The following is a 26,047-nucleotide window of genomic DNA, read 5'->3' on the forward strand; positions in this document are numbered from 1 at the left end:
GTCACATGATGTGAAAGCTATTGAAGAAATATTGATTTTATTACTGTAAAAATTTTGTAAAAAACAGAAAGGGCTTTCAAAATGAATCGAAAGGGGTGTGTCTTGTTTGTGTGTCTCAGTAGAATAATTTAGTAGAGGATTGGGGCCCCTCGGTCACAATTTGTGGAAGCTATTGAAGAAATATTGATATTTTTACTGTAAAAAAATTATAAAAAACAGAAGGAGCTTTCAAAATGAATCAAAAGGGGTGTGTCTTGTTCGTGTGTCTTAGTAGAATATTTTAGTTGAGGTTTGGGGCCCCTCGGTCGCAATTTGTGGAAGCTATTGAAGAAATATTGATATTTTTACTGTAAAAAATGATAAAAAAGAGAAGGAGCTTTCAAATTGAATCAAAAGGGGTGTGTCTTGTTTGTGTGTCTCAGTAGAATAATTTAGTTGAGGTTTGGGGCCCCTCGGTCACAATTTGTGGAAGCTATTGAAGAAATATTGATATTTTTACTGTAAAAAAATTATAAAAAACAGAAGGAGCTTTCAAAATGAATCAAAAGGGGTGTGTCTTGTTTGTGTGTCTCAGTAGAATAATTTAGTTGAGGTTTGGGGCCCCTCGGTCACAATTTGTGGAAGCTATTGAAGAAATATTGATATTTTTACTGTAAAAAAAATTATAAAAAACAAAAGGAGCTTTCAAAATGAATCAAAAGGGGTGTGTCTTGTTTGTGTGTCTCAGTAGAATAATTTAGTTGAGGTTTGGGGCCCCTCGGTCACAATTTGTGGAAGCTATTGAAGAAATATTGATATTTTTACTGTAAAAAATGATAAAAAAGAGAAGGAGCTTTCAAATTGAATCAAAAGGGGTGTGTCTTGTTTGTGTGTCTCAGTAGAATAATTTAGTTGAGGTTTGGGGCCCCTCGGTCACAATTTGTGGAAGCTATTGAAGAAATATTGATATTTTTACTGTAAAAAAATTATAAAAAACAGAAGGAGCTTTCAAAATGAATCAAAAGGGGTGTGTCTTGTTTGTGTGTCTCAGTAGAATAATTTAGTTGAGGTTTGGGGCCCCTCGGTCACAATTTGTGGAAGCTATTGAAGAAATATTGATATTTTTACTGTAAAAAAAATTATAAAAAACAAAAGGAGCTTTCAAAATGAATCAAAAGGGGTGTGTCTTGTTTGTGTGTCTCAGTAGAATAATTTAGTTGAGGTTTGGGGCCCCTCGGTCACATGATGTGAAAGCTATTGAAGAAATATTGATTTTATTACTGTAAAAATTTTGTAAAAAACAGAAAGGGCTTTCAAAATGAATCGAAAGGGGTGTGTCTTGTTTGTGTGTCTCAGTAGAATAATTTAGTAGAGGATTGGGGCCCCTCGGTCACAATTTGTGGAAGCTATTGAAGAAATATTGATATTTTTACTGTAAAAAAATTATAAATAACAGAAGGAGCTTTCAAAATGAATCAAAAGGGGTGTGTCTTGTTTGTGTGTCTCAGTAGAATAATTTAGTAGAGGATTGGGGCCCCTCGGTCTCATGATGTGGAAGCTATTGAAGAAATATTGATATTTTTACTGTAAAAAAATTATAAAAAACAGAAGGAGCTTTCAAAATGAATCAAAAGGGGTGTGTCTTGTTTGTCTCATCTTGTGCTATAATACAGGTCAGGAACTGCGTGTTTTGGTCGCGTGAAACGGAAGCTATTGAACACGAAATGATGAATGTCTGTCGAATATCCAACCTAAAACCAACTTCACCGCGGTTTATCACCGTGAGGTGAAGACGCGCACCAGGCAGCCGTAGATGATGCGGCGCATTTAAAAATAGCTTGGGTGCAGAGAATGACCGTTTTACCGCTAGAACTTCGTCGTTGCGCCTTTAACGTTGATCAGAAATGTGATATTTCAACAGCACACAGTAAGCGCATTGAAAATAAACGAGAAATTCACCCAACATGGACAGTGGCTAGAAGCAGATCTCTCCCCTCACCCAGCTGAGTGGCAAAATGCCTGGTCGCTACAAAAGTAATACAAGTGTGATAATAAAGAATATACATATAAAAACACTTTTATTTTATATTACAACACAGGTACGGCCGTGACGCATCGAAATGAATCAATTAAAAGCAGCTGCCGACCTCCTGAAAGTGCGCTGCCTGCAGCAGCCTCGACAGGAAAATTCATTAAAATTTCTATTATTAGGCTTTTATAATAACGAAAAACCTCTTAGTTTAAATACAGGCCTAAAACCTCTACGAAAATCCATATGAAATGAAAGTTTATTTCACGGGGTACAGCTTTTAGACGCGGACGTGACGTTTCCGTGATTTGCGCATGCGTAGAAGGCATAGGCATTGGTAGGACGTCGCGATGGGTGGTTAAATGTTAGCTAACCGGACTGCCGGTTGATTATTCAGTTTGCAGACTTTTCTGGAAATGGCTGGGAGGATTTTAACGCTGCGCATTAGCAGAACCTTACTGGACCTGGCGTCCGGAGCTAAAGCCGTCAGAACCAGAGGGACAAACCGGAACCACCGGGCCGCTTTCAGCCGGACTGCAACTTCTCTGAATGTAAATAACGATCCATGTTCTCTTTCACTCTTCTGACAGTTGCTTTCCTGAATGAAACCAGGACATCTGCTCAGTGAAGGCCCTGTTCTGGACCTGTGTGGATCAGCAGAACCCGGAACCTGAAGTTCTGGATCTGTAAATCTTATCAGACTGAATGTAGGTTAAAGGCCAGCGGCGGTGTAGGAAGCAGGTCTGTAAATACAGACTAGATGCAGTTTACTGGACTTCAGTTAATTCCGATTTAAACTGACCAACAGGAAGTCAGCAGGCGCAGGGACCACCTGCAGCTCAGGAAGTGACAGGTCAACTGTGACCCATAAAACTGATTTAATATCATCTGTTGCTTTTTATCTTCCTCCCTGGTCCCCAGACTGGAGGAGCTGTCCTCTTCCTGGGCCTCCCTGTAATCTCCTATCTGGGTTATGAAGCGGTCCACTGGGTCCAGAGTTCAGCTGTGGTCTGCGCTCTAGAGAAAGGCAGGTGTCCTCCAGATGTGGACGACCAGAGTCCACTGGTGGTACTACTGAAACTGGTTTTAGCTGAATTATTTGTCCTTGTATCTGTACAGAGGAAGTGCTGGAGCAGGCGGACTACCTGTACAGCTGTGCCGACACTCAGAAGCTCTACCAGCTGCTGGTCCAATACAAAGACAGGTCAGACCACCACCACCAGGGGGCGCAACAGCATCTTTCAGCACAACCTGGGAATTTTTCTTTCAATGAAAGCTAAAACACACACCAGCACTCACCTGGAGAAAAATCAGCTATATAAATTATATGGAACATTACTATATGAAACGAAATGTATACATTAATATATTAGAATAATTAGAAACTTCTCATTGTCACATTAAAAACTTGTCGGACACTCAGCAAACAGATGTGGTTTAACAGCTTCTTCCAGCTGTGAGTTAAAGGATGAACAAGAAAAACTAAGAAATTAACCTTAAACATTTGAGTTACAAAGGATCCGTTTTAAATAAAACAGTGTATATATATATATATATATATATATATATATATATATATATATATATATATATATATATATATATATATATATGTATGTGTGTGTGTGTGTGTGTGTGTCTGAGGTTTGTCCTGGGATCTGCTGTAGCCACTCTTCCAATTTGGGGGTTACTGCCCCGAGTGCTTCGATGACCACGGGCACCACTGTTGCCTTCACTTTCCAGGCCTTCTCAAGTTCTTCTTTCATATATATATATATATATATATATATATATATATATATATATATATATATATATATATATATATATATATATATATATATGTATATGTGTATGTGTATATGTGTGTGTGTGTAAGGGACCTGCGAAGTCCATTAATTTATGATAATGACCACCTTGTCGGGCATTATCCTGCTTATACCATGGTCACTTACGGAAGAAAAAAAAATTAAATAAATTGTTAATAAGTTAATGTTGTTTTTTTACCAGTAAAATCTTAAGTTTTCCACAAGAAATGGCTGAGTGGACTATTTCGTTGTGACGCATTGCCAAGGTAACCGGCTCTGACACAGAACCTGCAGCTCGGTCGGCTGCAGTTATGTTACGTGACGCAAACATTTCAGAGGGCAGTTGCAGCTCTTACAGCTTGTGTGTGTCCAGAGGATGATGCGACATTTTGTTTCAATCAGTCAAAGTCCACAGATAGTTTCCTACATCCTTAAATAAGCCTGCAGGCTGCTTTCACAGCAACGCCCCGTCACAGACATGATCTGGTGCAGCTGCTGCCCAGCGTCTGAGTTTCTGTTGCCACGGTTACCAACTACCGTTTAGTCAGCGCAATAATTTACAACAATATGTCCATTTGACCGGAACGTCTTTCATAGGTGTCCATTATCACTTTTTAATGGACACCCTTCAACCAATCAGAACAGAGTATTCACCCAGACCATGGTATACACACACACACACACACGTGTATAACTTCCTCTCTGGTGTTTCCAGTGATGATGCAGAGTTCTTGTGGAGGTTGGCCAGAGCCTCTCGCGACCTCTCCCTGCTTCCTAATGTGGAGACCGACAGGAAGAAGCAGCTGACGTTTGAAGCCTTTGAATTTGCCAAGAGGGCTCTGGAGAAGGACCAGTCCTGTTTTGCAGCACACAAAGTAAGACGGGTGGAGGAGCAAGGACTGTCTGTGCTCTGGGGGCTTTTATAGAGACGGGAAGAGGAGCAGGTACTGTCCTCTTGGGGGTTTTATAGGATGGGTGGAGGACTGTGAACTGTCAGGTGGAGAACAGGTGGAGGAGGGGGGACTGTCTGTCCTCCTTGGACAGAGGTTTTACCAGGTTTTTGTCCTGACAGTGGTACGCCATCTGTCTCAGCGACATCGGGGACTACGAGGGCGTGAAGGTGAAAATCGGGAATTCGTACATCATCAGGGAGCATCTGGAGGTGAGAGGACGTTCATCCCGTCTGAAGCCAAGATTCATCTTCATTTAACTGGATCCTTATTTTCCAGAAAGCCATCGAGCTGAACCCAAGAGACGCCACGTCCCTGCACATCTTAGGCTACTGGTGAGTCTGCCTCTCTTTACACCATCAGTTGGGCGGAGGTGAGGACGAAGGCCACCACAAGCAGAAGACGCATCATTGGGGCATTCTGTGGTGATGATTTTAAAAAGAGGCTCAAGACCGGTTTAGCTTAACTTTTAACTGCATTTTATTTCATCTTTTATTTATTTTATATGTTTTATTTAAATTTATACTTTAGCTCATTATTTTATAAAGTCCTGTATGTGTATTTTTATTATTGCTACTCTTACTTGTCTTACTGTTTAAGGTTATTTAATCTTTCTGTTAACTCCAGTGTTTTCCTCATGGGGATTCTCCTCGCTGGTTGTTTTGCCTGTTCGGTCTGGGGGTTGTTGTCACAGTGATCATCGTTGTCTGGGTGGCCGGGGTCCTAATCGAGGTGTAATGTGTGAGAACTGAAGGACAGGGTGTCTTCCGTCTCCTGATGCATGAGACATTCTGTACGGTGGACCAGCCGTCCCACACTGCAACCCTAACCCACATCTTCTCTGACGTCTCCTCCAGGTGTTTTGCTTTTGCAGAGTTGCCATGGTATCAGCGCAAAGTTGCAGCAGTGATTTTCTCATCGCCGCCTACATCCACATTCGAGGAGGTGAGGGCGTCTCCTTCTTCTGTCCAGCCTCTGACGTCCCTTGGCTGGGAGGTGGGACATCTTTAATGAGATCTAAAGAGTCTTCCTCTGCTTCTTTCAGGCTCTGGAGTTCTTTCTGAAGGCAGAGGAAGGTAAATGACAGCATCCTCCTGCAGGATCAGACCTGGTTCTTGGTTTCCTAAAATCTCTTTATTTTCCAGTGGATCCAAACTTCTACAGTAAGAACCTGCTGATGCTCGGAAAGACGTACATGGCCATGAAGGACACACAGAAAGCTCTGCTCTGGTTGACAAAAGCTAAAGACTACCCTGCTCACACCCTGGAGGACAAAGAGGTCTGTCTGCACCCCCTTGGTCATTTCTGATCACGTAAACACGTCAACATGTTTTCATTCCTCTGCAGGTCCATAAAGAAGCCGTAGACCTGCTGAAGAGGCTGGAATCATGATGAAAAACTTCCTCCATGTGGAAGATGAATTAATACTTGTGTTAATAAAGTTTTAGAAATCTCAGCCCTCCAAAATAAAGATCAGAGTAAACTTCTACCAGCGTTGGAGACTGGTTTATTCCTGCATGTGAACTGGAACCCGTTTCCCTCCCACTGGTCTGAGGAAACTGGTGTCTCTGGTGCCACAGAAGAACCACAGAACCAGGTCGTCAGGGAGTTTTATGTACTTATTCATCCTTCCTGAATCCATCCGTCCATTTAACCCCAAGCACGTTAAAATGAATCTTCTCGTGTCCAGTAGAGGACCATCCTGTTCAGGACGTGTCATGGTCCACCAGCGGTCGGTCTAGGGTCAGTCTGGGGTCGATCAGGATTCCACCAGGGGTCGGTCTAAGGTCAGTCTGGGGTCGATCAGGTTTCCACCAGGGGTCGGTTAGGGTCAGTCTGGGGTCGATCAGGGTTCCACCAGGGGTCGGTCTAGGGTCAGTCTGGGGTCGATCAGGGTTCCACCAGGGGTCGGTCTAGGGTCAGTCTGGGGTCGATCAGGGTTCCGTCTAGGGTCAGTCAAGGGGTGGTCTGGGGTTGGTCTGTGGTCCATCTGAGGTCAGTCTAGGATCAGTCTAGGGTCCATCAGGGGTTGGTCTGAGGTTTGGTCGGTCAGTCTGAAGGAAGAAGGATCTTGCAGACCAGGTTCAGGAGACAACCACAAACTGAGCCACAGATTTATTTATTGTCCTCTCAGTCAGAGATGTGAACAGCTGGGCTGAAATCTGAGTCATTAGTGTCCTTCTGGGAATCACCAGAAACTCCTCACAGTGTTCAGGCTGCAGCTCAGAGACTGGATCTGGTCCTGAACCCACTGTCACCCAACACACACACACACACACATACGTGCACACACACAGCTCAACCTCTCAGTTCAGGTTTTTAGTCCTCCTTCAGTCATTTCTGATACAGCAGAAAGATGCTCAAAAACCCTCAAACAATCAGGGTGGGGATCGGACCTCCGGCTCTTCAGATCCACCCAGACGCTTCCTGGTGAAGATGGAGGTAAGCTGGTTCACAGCGATCCGTGTTGAAACATCTGCGTATAGCATATGGAGGTCTCAGCAGTCCTGGAATCTTCATAGGCAGCATGCAAGCACGCGAAAATAGCAGAATGGCTACGAGTCCAGCAGGAAACCAGACCCGAATCCTCTTCGGACCCCAATCCTCTGTCTGCCTTTTGGAGTTCTATAGAACTAGAGCTCAGGAAGGAGGCGGAGTTTCAGCTAGAAAATCCTCAGGAACTCTTCAGTCTCTTTTTTAAAAGCCAGTCAGCGGCCAGAGGACATTAAAAATATCCATGATGCTGAGATGCTTGCATATTTTCATGAGGGTTATTATGGGATATACGACGGCAGCAACAACAATGCTGCACATCATGATTTGGTTTTAAATGAGAAAATAGCTTATTTACATTGGTAATTATCTTGTGCAACTATTTTAATGAGTTTTTTCTTGGCTGAATAAACAGCGAAGGTGACAGAGACCCGGCCAGACTCGTCCTATTCTTGGCCGAATCCCTCCGTTTCCTCGATGGCAAACAGCAGCTTCTCCTTCAGCTGTTCGTAGCTTTTGTAGGGAGGCAAATCCAGACGGTTAAAACTAGAAAGAAAAGAGAGCAAACATCATTTTTAATCTCCACATCCTCATCCTTCATTTTAAACATTGCATCCTTTTTTCCTGCTGCTTCGTTTCCTTTACAGGTGTTTGTAACGTCTCACATCTTTTCTTCTTTCCTTCATCTCAAACCTAACCAGCTGGAGGCTCAGACCTCAGATCAGTTTCAGACTTCCGTTTCTCAGATCTACAACAGTCAAAGTTTTATACATAAAATCATTTTACAAAACCTTTTCTTTTTTAACCCAGAGGAGAAAATATCATGGCAGTGGATTATTGATCAAGTTTGGTTCATTTAAAGAGAAAATTGAATTCATTGAGCAGGTAACAGGACAGATTCGTCCAGATAAATTATTTATCGTCCCATGACCGCAGGGACATTTTACAGCTGATAAAATATAATTTAATAGTTTTTGCAACTTAATATGAATTTAGTTTTGGCCTCGCTGCTTCCATCTTCTGTCTTCAACAACGTCCAGCCGTCAGATGAGACGTGGAGATGTCCATCACCAGATGTCACCATCTGGACTTGCTGCAGCCACAGGTGAGGAGAGATGGACCAGAACCTGAGGACACCACAACAATAAAATGTCCCAACCAGCTGTCCCACAGTGGACAAAAACCTGAAGGACCAAAAACTTTGGGCCGTAAACACGTTTCTTTCTTCCTGAAGCTCGAAAACACCAACACAGTTTTTATTTAGACACCAGAAGGTCAAAACTGATCAAATAAAAGATTCCAGAAAGAAACTTCCAGAAAGTTCCAGTCTGGCTGCAGAGTTTCCAAACCACAACCAGAAACAGATCAGACGCTGGAACGTTTGTTGTTCCCTCACTGATGAGAGAAACACCGGAATATTCAGCTAATCCGACCCAACATCAAGTTGAAACCATCCTGGAAAACTCACCAGGTGTGACTCCGAGGAAGCCACGTGTCCTTCCCAACTTTCTCAATGCAGAACTTCTGAGGACCGTTACTTCCTGTCAAAGGGAAGAGGACACAGAGTGAGGCCGGAGACGGGGCGAGACAAGGTGGAGTCTGGGTGGGATCAGGGTGGAATGAGGGTGGAGTCAGAGTTGTGTGAGGGTGGAGTCTGGTTGGTTTCTGGGTGGTGTCAGGGTGGTGTAGCATTGCTCAGAGTGTGTTACTGACCCATCAGTTCAGCAAAGCCCCCCAGAGGAAGCCGACAGGTTCCGGTAACAAACTGCATCAGTCTCAGTCGAACCTCGTTGTCCACTTCTTTCACCAGCTGAGAGGAAGAAGCAGGAGACACCTGGTTAGACCTGGGACTGGAGACCTTCTCCAGAGGTCAGAGACAGCGGACAGACCCGGACACCTGATCAGACCTGAACAGGGACGTGTGTCACAGTACCTGCCAGAACCAGATGATCTGTTTGCTGTTTCTGGTGTAGTGACGATACACCGTGTTCCTCTGCCAGTCCTGGAGATCCACCTCCTGCATGCCGCACAGCATCACCTGGACCAAACACAAATACAGACCTTTTTACAACTTCTGGAATTCCCTTAGGCCATGTACACACATAGCCAGGTTCTTCTAAAACCGAATATCCTCCCCCTCTGTCTAGAACAAGAGTCCACACCACCTCGTTTTTAGAAAACAATCCACCCACACCTAACTGCGTAAGGCAGCAGTAGTTCCCCAAATCCCAGCCAATCAGAATAACTTTCCGGCTCTCAGTGTCACTTCCACAAAACATGAGACATGGCGTCTTTGACGCAGAACATGCCTCAGATGTGGAAAATGACTGTACTTAATGTCGTCCTTGGCCTGTGGTCTTCTACATGCAGCAGCACTTGAGCTTGTAAAAACAAGCAAGCAAAAATCACCTGGACAATCCATAAAGCAGTTTTGAGGGCATCCATGCTGTTTGAGTGTAAACGCAGGCCGTACATGTCTCGTCAGAGCATTTTCTGTCACAAGCCGTGACGTTTTGAAAAAATTGTTTTCAATTTTGTGAATATTGTTTTTGTGTGGATGACAAGCTAAATCGTAGAAAAAAACCTTGTGAGATACCCTGCTACGTGTGGACAAGGCCTCAGAGAAACATAAATTTCTGAACCAAACCCTGAGTGATGGAGATCCAGTCCCTCCTCATCGATGTCTCAAGATTATCCCAGTTTATAAGTTTCTGGTTGTCCACCAACTTTTTAATAATTAGCCAAAAATTCTCAATCAGATTAAGATTTGATCCAGCTGACTAGTTCAATAGCAGTGAAAGCCACGTGACTTTAGCTACAGCTTATTACAAACAACATGAAGCACCATGAAAATTACAGAAACTTTTGTCAGGACTCCGGATCAGAATCCTGGGTCAGAACTCTGAGTCAAGACACTGAGTCAGGGCTCAGGGACTCTGGGACAGGATTCTTGGTCAGGACTCTGGGACAGAAGGTTAGGTCAGGACTCTGGGACAGAACCCTGGATGGTGCTCACCTCCAGCTCTTTTTCATCAAAGTACTGGAGCCACTGAAGTGGAACCACCTCGTTGAATCCATCCAGGAAGGCTTTGGTTTGACCTTCGACCCCGCGGGAGAACCTCCACTCTGCCATCAGGCTGCAAACCACAACACAGATGTTCTTCACTCTTTTCTAGAGAAAATCACTGACAACCAGACTGGCTCGTTCAGGTGTGTCGGCTGGTTGGACGGACTACCTGATGTACTCCTCCTTGTTCTCCTCTGTCACCAGGACGTTGGCACCATCCGGTTTGAGATCATGTGAAGAGATCTTCCCCAAGATCTCCATATCTACTGAGAAGTACATCTCCAGACCACATTCCTCGATGTTATTGTCCCTGAAGAGAGACGAGTGTTGCTATGACAACATTACAAAACATGGCTGCTGCAGACAGAAGTTAATTTTCTCATGTGGAATACTCTAGAACTGATACCAGCACTGCACCATCATCTTCCATCTAAGTGTCTTTTACCATGTGGTCCGGCTCAGTCCAAACCACCTCAGGTTGATGGAGGGATGCTTGGGGCAGCTATAGCTCAGGAGGAAGAGCAGTTGTCTTCCACATTCCCCTCCAGGCTTTCCCTGACTACATGTCGAAGTGTCCTTGGGCATGACACTTAACCCCACGCTGCCTCTTAATGTACCTATCGGGGTATAAAGTGTCTGTCTGTCTGTCTGTCTGTCTGTCTGTCTGTCTGTCTGTCTGTCTATCTATGAGAGTGTGTGTGAATGGGTGAATGTGACATGTAAAACGCTGTTAGTGGTCAAGCTGACTGGAAAAGTGCTGTATAAGTACCATGCTCACAGTGAAACCAGCTCCAGTTTGTCCAGAACGAGTCCAAACTTTAAGCAGTCTTGTGTTTTTCTGCTAACTGATAACTTCAATAACTAAACTTACCCCTCCTTAACCCACACTGGGTTATGGCTGCACCGCAGCCTCCACTGCTATTCGCGGCTGTTTTAGTCAATGGTTTGGTTTCCACTGGGTGCGCTGCAGCGCGTATCAGAAGCGTCCCAAAAGCGCATTTACGCACCGAGTCTATTTTTGATGCTTCATGCACCCAGAATGCATCAATTTCCGCAGTTCAGATAGGGGCAGACAGGAAATTAGACACGGGAACAGTGTAAAAGCTTCTGGTATTTTTCAAAATAAAAGCCCCTGTGTAGATTTGCGCTGCAGAACCATGTAAACATTAGGTGCTTATCCGGTCAGGAGGTCAGTGTGTTTTTTTTTTTTTTTTTGGTCATCCATCTTTACTGCTGTCCACCCTATGACCTTCTATCTGGTAAATGTTCTGTACCTATATAGCACTTTTTACTCAAAGCGCTTTACATCATATTCACCCACTCACACACACATTCACACACTGATGGCAGAAGCTGCTATGCAAGGCGCTCAACCATGACCCATCAGGAGTAATTTGGGGGTCGGTGTCTTGCTCAGAGACACCTCGACATGAGCGCGAAAGGCCGGGAATTGAACCGGCAACCCTCAGGCAACAAGACGACCACTCTATCCACGGAGTCACATCGCCCACAGACTTTGGGCTGGTCTAACTTTAGCGTTGCATCTGATTTATAAACAGAAATAAGCGTGGGACGTGTTTATCACAACTGTTAATTCCTCACTGGAACTTTATTTAATCTTTTATTTTAGCTTTTTCTTTTAGTTTTTTATTCCTTTTATTTCTTTCAAAGTTCGTTTTTAATGCACATTATTGCTTCCTGCACTCCGCTGTAATGCTGTTAATGTTTTATGTAAAGCACTTTGAAATGTGATAAATAAACTTGCCTATTGTTATCCTAGCCACATTTCCTGTTTTCCCTATGTACACCACCAGTAGTGTGCTAGGTCCAAGTCCAATAACCTACAGACCTGTTCTTACCATATTCTACTCTACAGTCATTTAGCAGTACTACATCACCTACATTTGAAGGAGGTTAGCATGAAGGCGCTTGCCTAAGTATACAACTGGAAGGCATTAATATTGGTTCGAATTCGAACTGTGGTCTCCTGCATGGGAGAAAGACACCCTGCCAACTGAGCTATCCAGCTGCCTCTGATGGATGTGAACCTCCTGTAGGAACGGTCCACATTACATAAAAACAATCATTTTCCAAAATGTCCAATATGTGACTAAAACTAAACACACCATTGAAACAAAACAAAGTTTGTATAAAACTAAATTAACTCTGGTAAATGAATGTGTGACTTCCTGCAGAAGAGCAGAGACCCATTACCTGATCCATATGAGTGAGTTGTAGAACTCTGGGTCAATGGACTCCAGATCTTTGAGGATCAGCTTCTTGTTCAGCATACGTTTGTAGAATGGCAAAGAGAAACCCGTGTCGATGAACTTCCCATGGAAAAGTGCCTGCAGGACAGAAAACAAAAGGAATAATTCCACCTGCTTCTGATCTCTCTGCCCTCCTTCTCCACAAATCCCAGCTAACAGTGCCACCAAATACAGGCAAGCCTATCCCGCTAGGACCTGTTGATCTATACTGCTGTTCAGGCCTACACTGCGGAAGGCTCTTGCCCACCAATCTGTCCATCCCTCTTCATCCTCTGCAGGGCTGCTGGGGCCCTCAGATCGTTCAGAGAAACTGAAACTACAGGATCCAGCACCGAATGCCCACACTCAACTCGTCCTCGTCCCGTTTTCTCACCGACTACGCTGATAATTGGTGAACAGTAATCAGAGACATCCTGTTCTTTAATGCAGCCACATGCTGCCTCTCTGGGGGCACAACCCCTGGCATCATAGCAAAGCTTCAGATGTCCTGCACTCATCGCCGTCTATCTGAAGAATAATAGCTCAAGTGGAAACAAATGACAACCTCAAACAGTCCTAAGTGACCATAACCAACTTTACTGATCTGCTTAACCTCATAAACCACTCTGGCAAGTCCGCGTCCCTCAGTTCCCAGTCTAGGTCATGGTTCTGAACGTTTCAGCAGACTACTAAGCCTCCACACTTGGTTCCAGTTTGCTTGTAGGGCCCACAATGTCAAGTTCATTGATAACTTCAGTTTATTCTGGGATAGTTCTTCATTTTCCATGACAGACGGTATTCATCCAAACAAGCTGGGCGTATGACTGCTTTCCTCCACAAACCGATGAACACCTCTCCTTTTCTGTGGTGTCTCACCTCAGTACTGGTTACCATGAGATCGCCCCCTTCAGGCCTTAACTGTCATTATTAGGTCGTCCTCCCCAGAATATCCAGTCTGTTGTGTTCTTTCATGTGCCTCTGACCACCATACGCCAACCTAGACAACAATCAGTTAAAAGATGCTCCATGCATGCACATCCAACTAATTTATTTTGAAATAAACTTTCAGGTCACAGTATTATTGTATTTTTAAACTCAGTTGTGTTTCTGACCAGTCCTCACTGTCTTTATATGACAACTTAGTCAATACTTTAACCAGTAGGTGACACGAATTTTAGATGATATTGCTCCACTCAAAATAAAGGCCTCTTTAAGTTAAAAGCACCATGGAGGAATAAATACAGTGTGAATACACCCCAAACAGATCATCAAGTCCACTCTGTATTCCCAGAATACAGTCAAAACCAGCTCATGGTGCTTTCAGTTACTATGGTCCTACTCTTTGGCATTTCCTACCACATGAACTAAGGTCCACTACAACAGGATCTTCTTTTAAATGCAGACTCAAAACGTTTCTGTTTGGAGTTCAGGACGGCAGCCTTCGTCCTTGTGTTTTTTAATCTTGCTTGTATTGCTGATGTAATGTTGTGCTATGTTGTTTAAGCACATTGAGTTTGTTCTTGTTGTATGAAATGTGATATATAAATAAACTTGACCTCTAAAATCAATATGCAACTATAAAAACATCCAGATGTGTTTATGCCCAGACTCCATGAACTAGCACCTTGAGACAGACATGTCTCCCGGACCGATGACAGACATTAATGTCCATGGTTGTCTTAAAGAAAACGATGCAGTAAGCGATCAGACTTACTCTGATGTCTGTGTGATCTTCAGAAAGCTGAATAACGGAGGATGAGCCGAGGCGTGAGACTGACTTCCTGATCTACAGGTGCATGGTTGAAATGTCTGAAACTGGAGGAATTTACGAGGTGGCTGTGACAAACTTTCAGGTGATGAGACACCTGAAGTTTAAACACCTGACGCTCCAGCTCCGATGTTAGCTTCAGACTAGCAGCTCGTTTAACCAAAGCAGTGACCTGGAAAGCTTTTGGATCAGAACATCCCTCATCAGAACTGGTTCCTGGTCCCAGTCACTCAGTTTTTCTTTAACACCAGAAACTGGTCCTGACTTTAGATTTCCAGCAGTTTAAGAAGCAGACTGTTAATGCCGATGGTGTGCATGTGTGTGTGTGTGTATGTGTTGCATGGGAACTACCATTGCAATGAAGCGGCCTATGAAGCAGAAGTAAGAGAGGTGGTCCGGGTTGATGGCGGAGGCCGGGTTGATCTGCAGACAGTAGTTGCTCTTGCCGGCGTACTCGAACAGACAGTACATCGGGTTCAGAACCTCATGGGACAACAGGAAGAACCACTCCCTGTCGTCGGGGGGCAGATATAAAGCAGACATGAAGAAATGAAATGAGGGTAAGAGAAACAAGGAGATCTGAACATTATTCAGTCGATGCTCCCATGTTTTTTTATTCATACGTCATTGAACATGTTACCGTGCTAAGCCACCGTAGTCTAGACCCTCCTCTCCTCTGAAGATGACGTACAGCCTCCTCCTCAGGTCGTACGGTTTAAGGGCCATAATCTAGAAGATGAGAAGAAACCCAGCAGAGGAAATGAAGCATGCATGTAGATTTAAAACGAGAACGGGTCTGTTTTATTCAGATATGAGCTGTTGAAAGACGGTCATACTTGTTGAAAAGAGTCCTCAAACAGCGTCTGTCTGGACACGGTGATCTTCACATGGCTGGGCAGAGCGTTGGACTGGCAACACACAACAGCACCAACATCAGAGCAATGCCGTGAAGAGCAGCAGGACGCGTGAAAGCTACAACACCTACCTGGCACAGGTAGCGGAAATGGGCGAGTTTCCATCGGAAGCTGCGCTCGTACGCAATCTGAGGCCCCTTGGTGCTGAAAAAGGACAATATTTCATTAGAAATATCCAATCTGTTGATCAGCATTAAGGAAGAGAAAAACTTTTCCCCTGTGGGATCAATAACGTCACAGGAGCTACAGCTTTTACTGGAGGAGAAGAATAACTGACAGACGCTACCGCTTTTACTGGAGGAGAAGAAGAAAATCCAACAGATGCTACCGCTTTTACTGGAGGAGAAGAAGAAAATCCAACAGACGCTACAGCTTTTACTGGAGGAGAAGAAGAAAATCCAACAGACGCTACCGCTTTTACTGGAGGAGAAGAAGAAAATCCAACAGATGCTACCGCTTTTACTGGAGGAGAAAAAGATGCTCATATCCTCATAATGTCTCTCCCATGTCCCTACTAAGTCTTCACCATGTCTCAATTTAATCTTTCCATGTCCCCACTAATGGTGCGTTAGAATTGTACCTGGAAGTTGGATTTTCTGAGTCTTTCAACATAAATGCCCCTTGAAGTCAGATATCAGACTCTGAAAGTTGGGACAAACTCACCAACCCTGACTTCACCCAGTAAAAATGGCTGGCCAAAAATCAACAGTTTATCTCTGCATAAACTTTTTCTACACTAAACAAAAACAAGAAAAACAAGTTGCACACGTGAGAAACTCCATCAAAACAAGCGCTCTCTTTCTCATACAGTTAAACACATTCACAATTTTTCTTATGTATCATGGTTTTCCTTCGACGTCTTTCATGTTATTCTATAATAATTTCCACACACTGGTTTATAACAAACATATGTAAAGAGACAGCGCAAGCAAAACAAAGAGCTTCATGGTGGCGTACATATTGGTTCTGCGAATTTTACAACTTTGTCAACAAGAATGCTCTTAGCTGGGATGTGATGTCATTCCCAGATCCGACTTCCGTGTCAAATCAAACGCACCATAAGTCTCCAACATGTCTCCAACAAAAATACTGATTTTTTTAAATGCATTTTGTAAGATCCCCTCAACTTTTTTTCCATAAATTCCCTGTGAGGAACTGGGAAGGCGAGTTAGGGTAGAACACCCCCCACCAGCCCACCAGAGTTAAATGTAGTGGAAGATAAATGGCCTCTTACACAGATGACTTCCCAGTTCGAGGGTCACTGAAGGTGGTGGTTCTGGTGTTGTGATCCACAAAGTAGCGAACGCCTTCCCTGGTGTACCGGATCTCCCACCCTTCAGGAAGAGGATCCTCATTCTGCAGCCTGCGCGCGCACGCACGCACACACACACACACACACACACACACACACACACACACGCTGATTACATTCATGAAGTGACGACTCTGAGATTTTCAACAACTGAAAAAAGTCTGAAATGATTACAGAACATTAAACATGAGAAAAAAAGGGAGAAGAAAAAAAACTCATTTAGTTTTAGTCTTTAGTTAACAAAGCGTTAATGATTCTTCAACCTCAAACCTTTAAACTGACGGCAGAAAATTATTTTTAGGACAAAATGTTCCACATTTCTCCTAAAACTTTACTGATTGAACCACTGAATGAGTCTCTGTAACAAGTTTCATCATGAAACCATCAGTGATGTTTCTCAAGGACTCGGTAACCTGATCAGTTAAAAACGTCCCACTAACCACAGAAGTTGCTCTACATAATTGCCATTTTTCATGTAAAAGTTCCTCTGACTTACGAAATACCTGGTCAACAACGTTATTAAAGCTCTTCCTGCTAGCTGCCAAGTCAAGTTAAAAGTTAAGCTTTCTTCAGTTTATAGCTTAGTTTATTATTTAGCTTACTTTATAGGTTATAGTTTAGTTTGGCTTTGTGGGAGGCTGAGCATCGCCATCTAGGGGCCGAGTATTGATACTACAGCGTTTACCTGGAAGCAGGTGGACACACACCCTTGTGTATAAGCTTCTGTCTGTACAGAAAACTAAATGGTTTGGTCTCTGTGTGGATGTGGCCTGAAACCAACGCCCAGTGAAAGGACTGGAAACTTATTTTTTGGTTCATAAAGTTTGAACAGAAAATAATCTAAGCACAGCGACTGAAATTCAGAACTGGTTCAGATTAAAAAACAAGTTTATCCAGTACAAACCTGTAAACTCTTAAAAACACTGGTTCTAAATTTAAAGTGATGAAGAGTTTGGTTAACTCCATCCAGTTTCCATGTTTGTGTTATTTTCTGCTCACCCTTGGGTCCGGGGGTCTTCCCACTGGGTGGTCTTGGTGTTGTGGTTGACAAAGTACACTCGATCGTTGGAGTCCACACGTCTCTCTGAAGCAGATCAGAAAGAAGTTAGATCACAGATTATATCATAAAGTCACTGAGTGAGCAGCACATGAAGCTCTGAGACGTCCAACAACTGGTCTCCAGGTTGGACTGAGGAGGGAAACTTTTATCTGCTGATAAAAACCTTCATTAAGTCCACCAGTGGCTGATTGGTTTGTTCCCTGTAATCGCTGGAGTGACTGGAAAAACATTCCTAGTCTGACTGTCCAGATTAAAAACTGGTTAAAGAAGGGATTATTTCTGACACCACATGTAAGACTGTAAAATGAAGAGAAACTCACCCCAACCTGGAGGAAGCGGGCCAAGGGGATCGTTCTCAGCCGACATCATGGAAGCCTGAAACAGAGAAATCCATTCAGGGAAAACCAGGAAGCTTTAAAAACGACATTCCCAACATGGATCGGGTGAAAAAATAAAGGAAAGTTTTTAATCAGGAAAAAGAGCTGCTTCCCGGCCCCTTGATCTGTCTGCTAAACATCACTACACAGATCAAAGAGAAACAGGTGTGCACAGCTGGAACCTGGTTTTCACCTCTGGATTAAAACCAGGTTCCAGCTGTGCACACTCATCAAAAAAGGGGAGCAGGAAGATGTCGGAACCAGTCTGGTTTACTGGTGCTGTTCAGGACAACAACTAAAGGCCAATATCCACTGGGAGCCTGGCGTTCCAGCTGCGCCGCGGCCTCCACAGGTATTTGTGGCTGTTTTAGTCAACGGTTTGATTCCCACTGGGTGCAGCGGTGCGTCAGAAGTGTTCCAGAAGCACCTTGATGCAGCTCTCCGCTAAACACACGCTGGGTCTGTTTGTGACGGAGAACACGCGCATATTTGCGCTGCTGATCCACGTAAACAGTACGTCTTTAATAGGTCAGGGGGTCTCAGTGTTTGTTTCATCATGACCAATGAGACGGTTATCCTTCTCCTGTGATTTTGTGATCTTGTGGATTCAGCTATGCAGACGCTTCTGGGGTGGATTGACCTGCCGCGGAGGTCGGAATGAAACCGTGGCACACCCGGAACGCAGCGCACACTGTGTGTGTCCAAAATTATGTTTGTTTATAACGTTTGATATCTCTTCGTTTCTCTGGGAGCTGGTGGATTATTTAGTCGCGGCTCTAACTTGAGGTGTTGGCAACTCGTGTTGAATAAAACCAAAGCGGTTGGGGCTGTGGGAGGAGTCTGCAATGCCAGTGGCGCTCGATTTGCAACTGAAAACAGCACAAGAGTAAACTGTGAAAGAGCAAAAAATCAGATCATTTCATTTTTACGAATAAGTGAGGGGTCTGTTTTTAGCAGCTCAGATGAACAGCTGATGGTTTAAACTGCTGTTTTTTCTTAGATTAATGACAAATTTCAACATCCAAACACCATTTTATTTACAGCTCAAATTTATATTTGAATGCAAAATATTTGTTTTCATGCATTTTCTGCAGAAAAAAAAGATTAGTATAATTATGTAAAGATTTGTGTTTAATATTAGAACAAGCTAAACAGTGGGAGATGGTCTCTGAACAAAACATGTAAAATAAAAAGTGGTAAAATGAAGCAAATATTCCATAATGATAGTGAGTTTGAGGAAAGTGAACGTTTCCTGGTTTATTCTGCTGTGTGGGGCAAAGATCAAGGCTTCAGCAGAGAGATAAACTAAGCTGCTAGCACAGAGAAGCGAGACGACTAAATAACCCACTGAGGATGTGGAGGTCATTTCATCAAAGATGGCCGACATGGTTGTGGCTGGTTCACTGTAGAAATGTGGGCATAAGTAATGGGAAAGAAAAGCGAGGGGATGTGGAGAGCAGGGTCTTACAGAGTAGAGGTATCGCTGGTTGAACTGGTGCATGGCTCCCTGCAGCTGGCTGCGTTGGCTCTGCCACTGCTCAAAGTTACGCACCGACTCCATCGTGGGACGCTGCCACGTGGTGGTCCGGGTGTTGTGGTCCACATAGTAGATCCTTCCCCGGTCGTCCACCCGCCGCTCCCACCTGGTAGGACGGAGACAGACGTCTTACTGATGACCGACAGGGAATTACATCCAAGTACAAAGTAATGGACTAAGATGTTGTCATGGCAACATCACCATCTCATACAGGTAATTTTGAAAACAAATTAAAGATCCAGTTCTGATCGATTAAACGGTTTCATGTTCCGGTTACATGACCCTGGTCCAGCTGGAACTGTAAAAGGTGTATCTACAGGAGCATTCACACATCAGAATATTTACTGTATTTACAACTATTTGCTTAAATGACTCCATCTATGCAGGTCCTACACCACATATAAAGGTGGTCTGATCAGAAAAACCTGGACCTGAGCTGTTGAGACCGTCTTCATCCATGTGGGTTGCTTCAGTTTCCAATCTGTTCAGATCATCTCCCAAAAACTGCTCTAAAAATATTACATGTTCATATTTTTTCCACTTCAGTCTTGATCAAACATGTAATTATTCAAATGATTTTAACCCTTTAAAACCTGCGAGCTCCGGAATTTTTTATTCAAACTGAAAGGCACTAAAATTAGCAAAAATATTTACTTTTATCTTTAAATAAGATCCGCCACCAACATCATATGGAAAATAACTAATATTATGTGGGTTTTCTCCCCCATAAAAATGTATTTAACCTTTAACCTAATTTTACCAGGCAAAACATTGAGAACAAGTTCTTATTTCTAATGTTGCCCTGGAAAGTGCCAGAAAGACAAAAAAAAAAAAAAAGGGTTCACTGATGGTTGCATCCATGATTTCCACCTGACATTCCAGAAGTTGGTGTAAGTGATCAGCTGTAGGCAAACATGATGATGATGATGGATGAAATCCAGCTGCTACAGATCTGAAGCCATCTGGGTGTCGGATACTAACCCTGGTGGAAGTGGCTGTGGCCTTTCCCAGGTTGTAGTCCTGGTGTTGTGGTCTACATAATATGTTCTCCCATGAGGGTCTTTCCTCTGCTCCCACCTTCAGGAAAAAACAGTAAATTAGTTGACTCAGAGTTTCAGAAGGTGGTGTAGGCGTGTGTGACGTGTTTGACTCTGGGTTTGGTGCAGCAGAGTTGTTTCTTTGTTTACCCTGGTGGTAGTGGATCTGAGGCTGCAGCGTTGGGAACCGGCTGTCTGGGCTTCACCCCGTCTGCAGCTCCAGTGCTGCTACTACCTCCAGCTTCTCCTGGCACTGGGGAGGAAGAGAGTGAGGATGCTGCGGCCTCCTGGGTGGAAGAGGCCGAAGTGGTGGTAGCAGCAGCAGTAGAGGAGGCTGGTGGGGGAGCTGTGTCAGAGTCTGGCAGGGCAGCATCCGGTGTGCAGTCTTCATCATCTCCTGCAGGGGGCAGCACATCACATCTGGCTGCAGAAGAGGCGTCTCCATTCACTGCAGAAAAGTAAGAATAAGACCGGGTTGGAGGATATTCCGGTTGTAAAGACACAGATTTGACTTCTAAACATCTGACTGTAGCTCTGGAATCTGCCTTGTAGCTTATCAGAGAGGATGGATCACAAATTTAAAATGATCCATGCGTGGGGGTCAAAGGTTAGGACAGGGGTGTCTTGAGTCGGTCCTCGAGGGCTGCTGTCCTGCAGGTTTTCTGTGTTTCCTGCTCCAACACAACTGAATTAGATTAAATGGATCCAACAGCCTATGAAGCTCTGCACAATGACTTATTAATCAGCCAGGTCTGTTGGAGCAGGAAACATGGAAAACTTGCAGGACTGTGGCCCCTGAGGACCAAAGCTAGACACACCTGTGTGTGTCCTTCATGGTGGGGGTTTGGGTCTGGGTGATGAGAGCAGCAGAGATCATAGATCTGGTGAATGAAAATGAATCTGCTGCTCTGCTTCACCATCCACGGCCACCACATGAGGCATGAAGGACAGAAAAGGCAGAGTACACAGTCAGCATAGCAGACTGACGGTCAGGCAGGACAACGTCCAACCCGGACCCAGCTCAGCTTTCTACAAGAAACAGGAAGGACTAACGGACCCATTCTGGTCTCGGTGTCGTTGTCTGACGGCTGGTGGACAGGGGTGGAGTTGGCTGACGACTCTCCATTGATGATGTGATCCACAGCAGGACTACAGGAGCTGGAAGGCATCAGACCATCGGCGCCGCTGGAGGCTGAACAGGAACCAGACCTTGGGCCTGAGTCTGTTCCATTCACTGTGCTGGAAGACAAAATAGGGTTCAGGTTAAATGTACGTTCAGACAGTTTTATCCAGGTGAGAACAGAATGTTAGAACCAGACCAGTTCTGTTGGCTTTCTCAGGCGTTTCTCTCCTGGTTAACCTGATCACCAGTACAGTCCATCACTTCTCAACCCTCTCAGATTAATGCATATAAATCGGGATGGAGCAGAAACAGCAGGTTCAGGTTTTTATCTCGGACTTCTCTGTATCATTGGTGTTAGAAACAACCAGCAGGTTTCAGGTTTCTGTTCCCTTTCTTGAAAATGATGAGTCTGCAGGGTGAAAGCAGCTGTTTGGGCTCCAGGTGCACTATTTATTTATTACATTTAACCAGGTTCTTCTGGAGAGAGGATGTAAAACAGGAGAACAGGACTAACTAAACCAGTATTGACTAGGGATGGACTTTTTAGGTGAGTTTTCAAGTCGACTAATGAAGCCAATCATGACTGATTAGTCGTGACATCATCTATAATGAAATGAAAAATACTTGATCTACAAATGGAAATATTAAAACATGCCTGAGATGTTATTTGCATGTGTTCCATACACAAGTGATTTTATACATTGTTCTATATTTAATATTGTGTGGGCTCTAATGTCCTTCATTGTCCAGCAGGTAGAGGAGAAAGTGGGTCAGAGAGGCGTCAGGATTGAACCTGGTCTGGCTGCGTTAACATGGCAGCTGCTATACCAGGTGAGCTAAACACCATGCCCACAGGAACATTCAGCAACAACAAAACCAGCTGTTTTCCTCCTCTTTTCCATCAGTTTGTTTTGCTCCTGAAGCAACATGTCTGAGGGTTTAGTAACCATGCTGCTCCGGTCATCAGTCTAGTCCAGGGCTGTCAAACATACGGTCAGTGGGCCGGAACCAGCCCGCCAGAGGGTCCAATCTGGCCCATAAGATAATTTTGACAAATAGGAAAATTGCATAAAAGACATTAACGTTATTCTTCTACAATTAAAGTAACTGCAATTCCTAATTTGTCCACTGTTTGGGTAGAAACGGCAGATGCAACACCGAGATTCCAACTAAACAGCAGATGGCAGCAGATGCCGCCGTTTCCATAAATGCAAGGTTGGTCCACTCGTTAGCTTTGCAGCAGGCATCGGCACTTTGTGTAGCAACCCCATACCGAAGAAAATATCTCTGTCAAGAAAGAAAAAGTGGGCACAGAATATAGTATTTTCCAAGAAAAATGGACAACTTCCTATTTGTTCACCGAGGTGAACGGGAAACCTTGTGCTGGTATGTATGCAGCAAGTTGCAGTGCAAAAGGAATATAACATTTCGGAGCCACTATGAGACTCGTCATGGCAAAAAGTACAACAGTTTCCAAGGACGAGAGAAGATAAATGAACTGTTAGCAGGTCTGAGTAAACAGAAGCCTGTTTTTACCTGGAGCCATGAGGTTAGTGATGCAGCAGTGAAAGCCAGCCACGTTATTAATAGCGAATTAGCATCAGCATCCAAGTTGATGAACATTTGCATGCTGAAGGCTTCTGAAATGATGCGCCCCGAGAAACAACGGGTTTGTGCCAACATCCGCCTGACGAGGAGCACGGTTGCAGACAGGATTTCAGATCTTTTGGCAGACTTGGATGGCCAACTGAAAAGCAAACTTATGGAAAAATCTTATATCAACTGTATTGATGAGATAGTGACCATATGTGAGAGAATGATTGTGACCAGAACTGTTTTCACAGGACACCGTTATCTTTAGTGCTTCTTTGGGAATGAATTGATGGGCCGTCCCCAGGATGCCGAATTGCAGTAAAACCGCAAAAGTTCTTTAGCAATCCACCCTTTCATCCCCACGAAACCAAAATTAGCCTCCATGAAACCGATCATGTCTGAAACCAGGTACCAAGGTAGATAGGTTTGAGACCTTAACCGTCTATGGAATTGTGAGGACAGCGTAACCGCACCACTAGAGGATATGACGTCAGTGTGATGAACGCACGCCAAACACAACAATCACGGCGTCCGTGACCATCTGTGTTGTGGAGCTGCTCCAGACATCCTGGCTTGTGTACAGCTTTCGCACCAAAATGTGCTTCTTTTACAACACAGCATTGCGTTACTGTACCATCAACAGCGGGATCAAGCAGATACGTCATTATCTGTGCATGTTCTACATCTTGTTCTAGCTCTGGAGTGTTACTCTTAATCATTGCAGTGCCCCCCACAGCCTCGTATTATGTACTACAGTGGTTTCGAGAGGATGTTGAAGCCTTTCTCCTAGTTTTCACCACCATGTTGACACCTGAACCGGCTTCAGTGCTGTGCGGACAAAGCCACAGGTGTAAACACATCAAAGGACCTTATTACTCCCCTGCTGTGGTCAGTCAACATGAAACCTGACTTTGGAGTCCTGCACCAGTGGAGTGAAGCATCATGCTGCAAGTCGTTAAAAATGGATCATGTCATGGAGGTGGTTGTCCGGACTTCATCCGTTCCAGAGGTCTAAATCATGGTCAGTTGGACGGTTTCATGTCTTTGGCGAACTTGAGACAGACTTAGCAGTTTTTCGCTCTCCATTCAGTCAAAGCTTCTGATATGACTTGGGAAAAACTGAAATTTCAGTGTTTTCGGTTAGAAACAACTATAAAACTAAGCTGTGCACAAGGCTTACACACAAGCACTTAATTCTGACATGATCTGCTACTCAGGATGTGAAGCTTGATATTTATGCACTTGTGAAAGTTAAAAGATGCCAAGTTTCAGGAACAGTGTAAACAGTGAGTTAGCCTAATTCCTGTATAATGCTGCCTCAGACACTTGTTAGCTCCCTTCACTTTACACAGCAGCAGCTAGTTGTAGCTAGCTTCAGGGTTAGCTCTCTTCACTTTATCCAGCAGCAGCTAGTTGTAGCTAGCTTCAGGGTTAACTCTCTTCACTTTATCCAGCAGCAGCTGGATCTAAATTTTTATCTAAATGTGACCTCCATCAAAAAAGTGGTTTCCCACCTCCTCCGGAGCGGAACCATCTCACTTCGGGAATGTAGAAGTGAGATGGTTCAGACATCAGATATCGGTCACGTATGGGCAGAAATGTTGGATTTCGACCACTTTTACCAGCAGAATTAAGGTAGCCTGAGACCTGTTGTCTTGTGTCAGCTGCAGAGCAGACAAATACTTTCTTCTTCTGTGGTTTTCTAGTAAAAAAGCCGTTAGCCTCCCTGTCGGGCCTCACGTCATGTAGGATGGCCGTGGATCGGACTGGATATCAAAGATTTTAGAATAAAAACGCAAAACACGACGCAGAGCAAACTGTGATACATCAGAACAGAATAACAGCATTAACAGTCAAACATATCCTCATATTTTACCAGGATCTATCTTCATTTGTCTGCTCCTCAGTTTGAGATGGAATTCTAACCAGACCAATAACCATGTTAGAACAGGAGGAACTCTTCCTCATCAAAACATCTCAAACATGTCATAATGACAGCTTTGTTTACCTGTTGGCAGCCCTTGAGGAAGAGGAAGATGAGTCTAAGTTTTCATGGATGGCGTCACCGTTCTGCTGGACTTCTGCAGAAGATTTAAGAAACATGTAAAGATGTTTATGTTTCAGAGAGGAGGACGGACCAGGAGGTCGTTTTACTGTACATGTTGTTTAACACATCAACAACGTCAACATGAAGCGCACTGGTGCCGTTTGCTGTGCTGCCATTGGTCAGTGGTGCCAGCTCTTCCTCGTTGGTGACGGTCAGTCCATCCAGGTAAACGGTGAGCTCCCCCACAGGAACCAGGACCCCCTTCTGCTCTGAGTTCAGCTTCAGCACCTCCTTCACGTTCTCCACTGCAAACACAGACAATGAAGAACAGACTTTAACAGCTTTATAGCAGACAATGAGGATTTTCTTGTCTTACACCAGGACTCTTCACAAGTACGCGTTCACACCAGCCTTTTTGATCCGAATCCTGGTCCGTCTGCAGGGAAAGTCCATTTCGTTTGGGGAATTGTGAACTCTGATTCTTTTCAAAGAAGCAGACTCGGTCTGCCTACAGACGACAATTCCTACGACTATTGCGAATATTGGATGTTCGGTTTGTAGTAGCCTCTCCAGAGCTGGACAGCATTAGCCAACACTCCACCTTGGACTCTCTGATGTACCTTGTTACCTCCATTTATAAAACTCTAATTAGTTATTAATCTGACTGAGGTTGTGCAGAATTTTTGCTTTTGGGAAATTTTATC

General features: G+C 44.0%; 2 protein-coding genes and 1 long non-coding RNA gene across 4 annotated transcripts in view; 2 read left to right on the forward strand and 1 right to left on the reverse strand.

Moving 5' to 3' along the window:
• LOC121629072 overlaps positions 1–19,303 on the forward strand; it is a 21,307-nt gene extending 2,004 nt beyond the window's left edge. Inside the window, exons 2-4 of the long non-coding RNA XR_006008331.1 lie at positions 6,793–6,798; positions 11,131–11,135; positions 19,293–19,303. This is a non-coding gene — a long non-coding RNA (uncharacterized LOC121629072). The remainder of the gene's footprint in view (positions 1–6,792; positions 6,799–11,130; positions 11,136–19,292) is intronic.
• On the forward strand, positions 2,324–6,253 carry rmdn1 (regulator of microtubule dynamics 1). The gene is made up of 10 exons (XM_041968564.1): positions 2,324–2,559; positions 2,930–3,035; positions 3,128–3,212; positions 4,532–4,691; positions 4,889–4,978; positions 5,046–5,101; positions 5,624–5,711; positions 5,812–5,842; positions 5,912–6,045; positions 6,114–6,253. The coding sequence occupies exons 1-10, from the start codon at positions 2,425–2,427 to the stop codon at positions 6,156–6,158; spliced, it is 930 nt and encodes a 309-aa protein (XP_041824498.1). The 5' UTR covers positions 2,324–2,424; the 3' UTR covers positions 6,159–6,253.
• The window catches only part of LOC121629040 (NEDD4-like E3 ubiquitin-protein ligase WWP1), a 35,738-nt gene continuing 16,557 nt past the window's right edge, over positions 6,867–26,047 (reverse strand). Inside the window, exons 6-25 of one of the 2 annotated variants that reach the window (XM_041968531.1) lie at positions 25,496–25,648; positions 25,305–25,377; positions 21,638–21,819; positions 20,731–21,028; positions 20,525–20,620; positions 19,475–19,649; positions 17,950–18,004; positions 17,569–17,653; positions 16,492–16,620; positions 15,329–15,401; positions 15,180–15,251; positions 14,984–15,072; positions 14,695–14,854; positions 12,541–12,674; positions 10,496–10,636; positions 10,276–10,396; positions 9,193–9,297; positions 8,973–9,069; positions 8,728–8,800; positions 6,867–7,805 (exon numbers count right to left, since the gene is read on the reverse strand). In XM_041968531.1, the coding sequence (XP_041824465.1) occupies positions 7,706–7,805; positions 8,728–8,800; positions 8,973–9,069; positions 9,193–9,297; positions 10,276–10,396; positions 10,496–10,636; positions 12,541–12,674; positions 14,695–14,854; positions 14,984–15,072; positions 15,180–15,251; positions 15,329–15,401; positions 16,492–16,620; positions 17,569–17,653; positions 17,950–18,004; positions 19,475–19,649; positions 20,525–20,620; positions 20,731–21,028; positions 21,638–21,819; positions 25,305–25,377; positions 25,496–25,648 (2,411 nt within the window). In that variant the 3' untranslated portion in view covers positions 6,867–7,705. Of the gene's footprint in view, positions 7,806–7,828; positions 8,387–8,727; positions 8,801–8,972; positions 9,070–9,192; positions 9,298–10,275; positions 10,397–10,495; positions 10,637–12,540; positions 12,675–14,694; positions 14,855–14,983; positions 15,073–15,179; positions 15,252–15,328; positions 15,402–16,491; positions 16,621–17,568; positions 17,654–17,949; positions 18,005–19,474; positions 19,650–20,524; positions 20,621–20,730; positions 21,029–21,637; positions 21,820–25,304; positions 25,378–25,495; positions 25,649–26,047 lie in introns of those variants that run through there. The other variant, XM_041968530.1, reaches the window with a different exon arrangement.

The sequence above is a fragment of the Melanotaenia boesemani genome, chromosome 18 (genome assembly GCF_017639745.1).
Source record: "Melanotaenia boesemani isolate fMelBoe1 chromosome 18, fMelBoe1.pri, whole genome shotgun sequence".
Lineage (NCBI taxonomy): Eukaryota > Metazoa > Chordata > Actinopteri > Atheriniformes > Melanotaeniidae > Melanotaenia > Melanotaenia boesemani.

Bases quoted from the DNA above. Each gene is read 5' to 3' on its own strand.
- rmdn1 (XM_041968564.1), top strand. From the start codon at position 2,425: ATGGCTGGGAGGATTTTAACGCTGCGCATTAGCAGAACCTTACTGGAC. The intron at 2,560-2,929 runs GTAAATAACGAT...CCTGGTCCCCAG, and splicing joins GGACTGCAACTTCTCTGAAT to ACTGGAGGAGCTGTCCTCTT. The intron at 6,046-6,113 runs GTCTGTCTGCAC...ATTCCTCTGCAG, and splicing joins ACACCCTGGAGGACAAAGAG to GTCCATAAAGAAGCCGTAGA.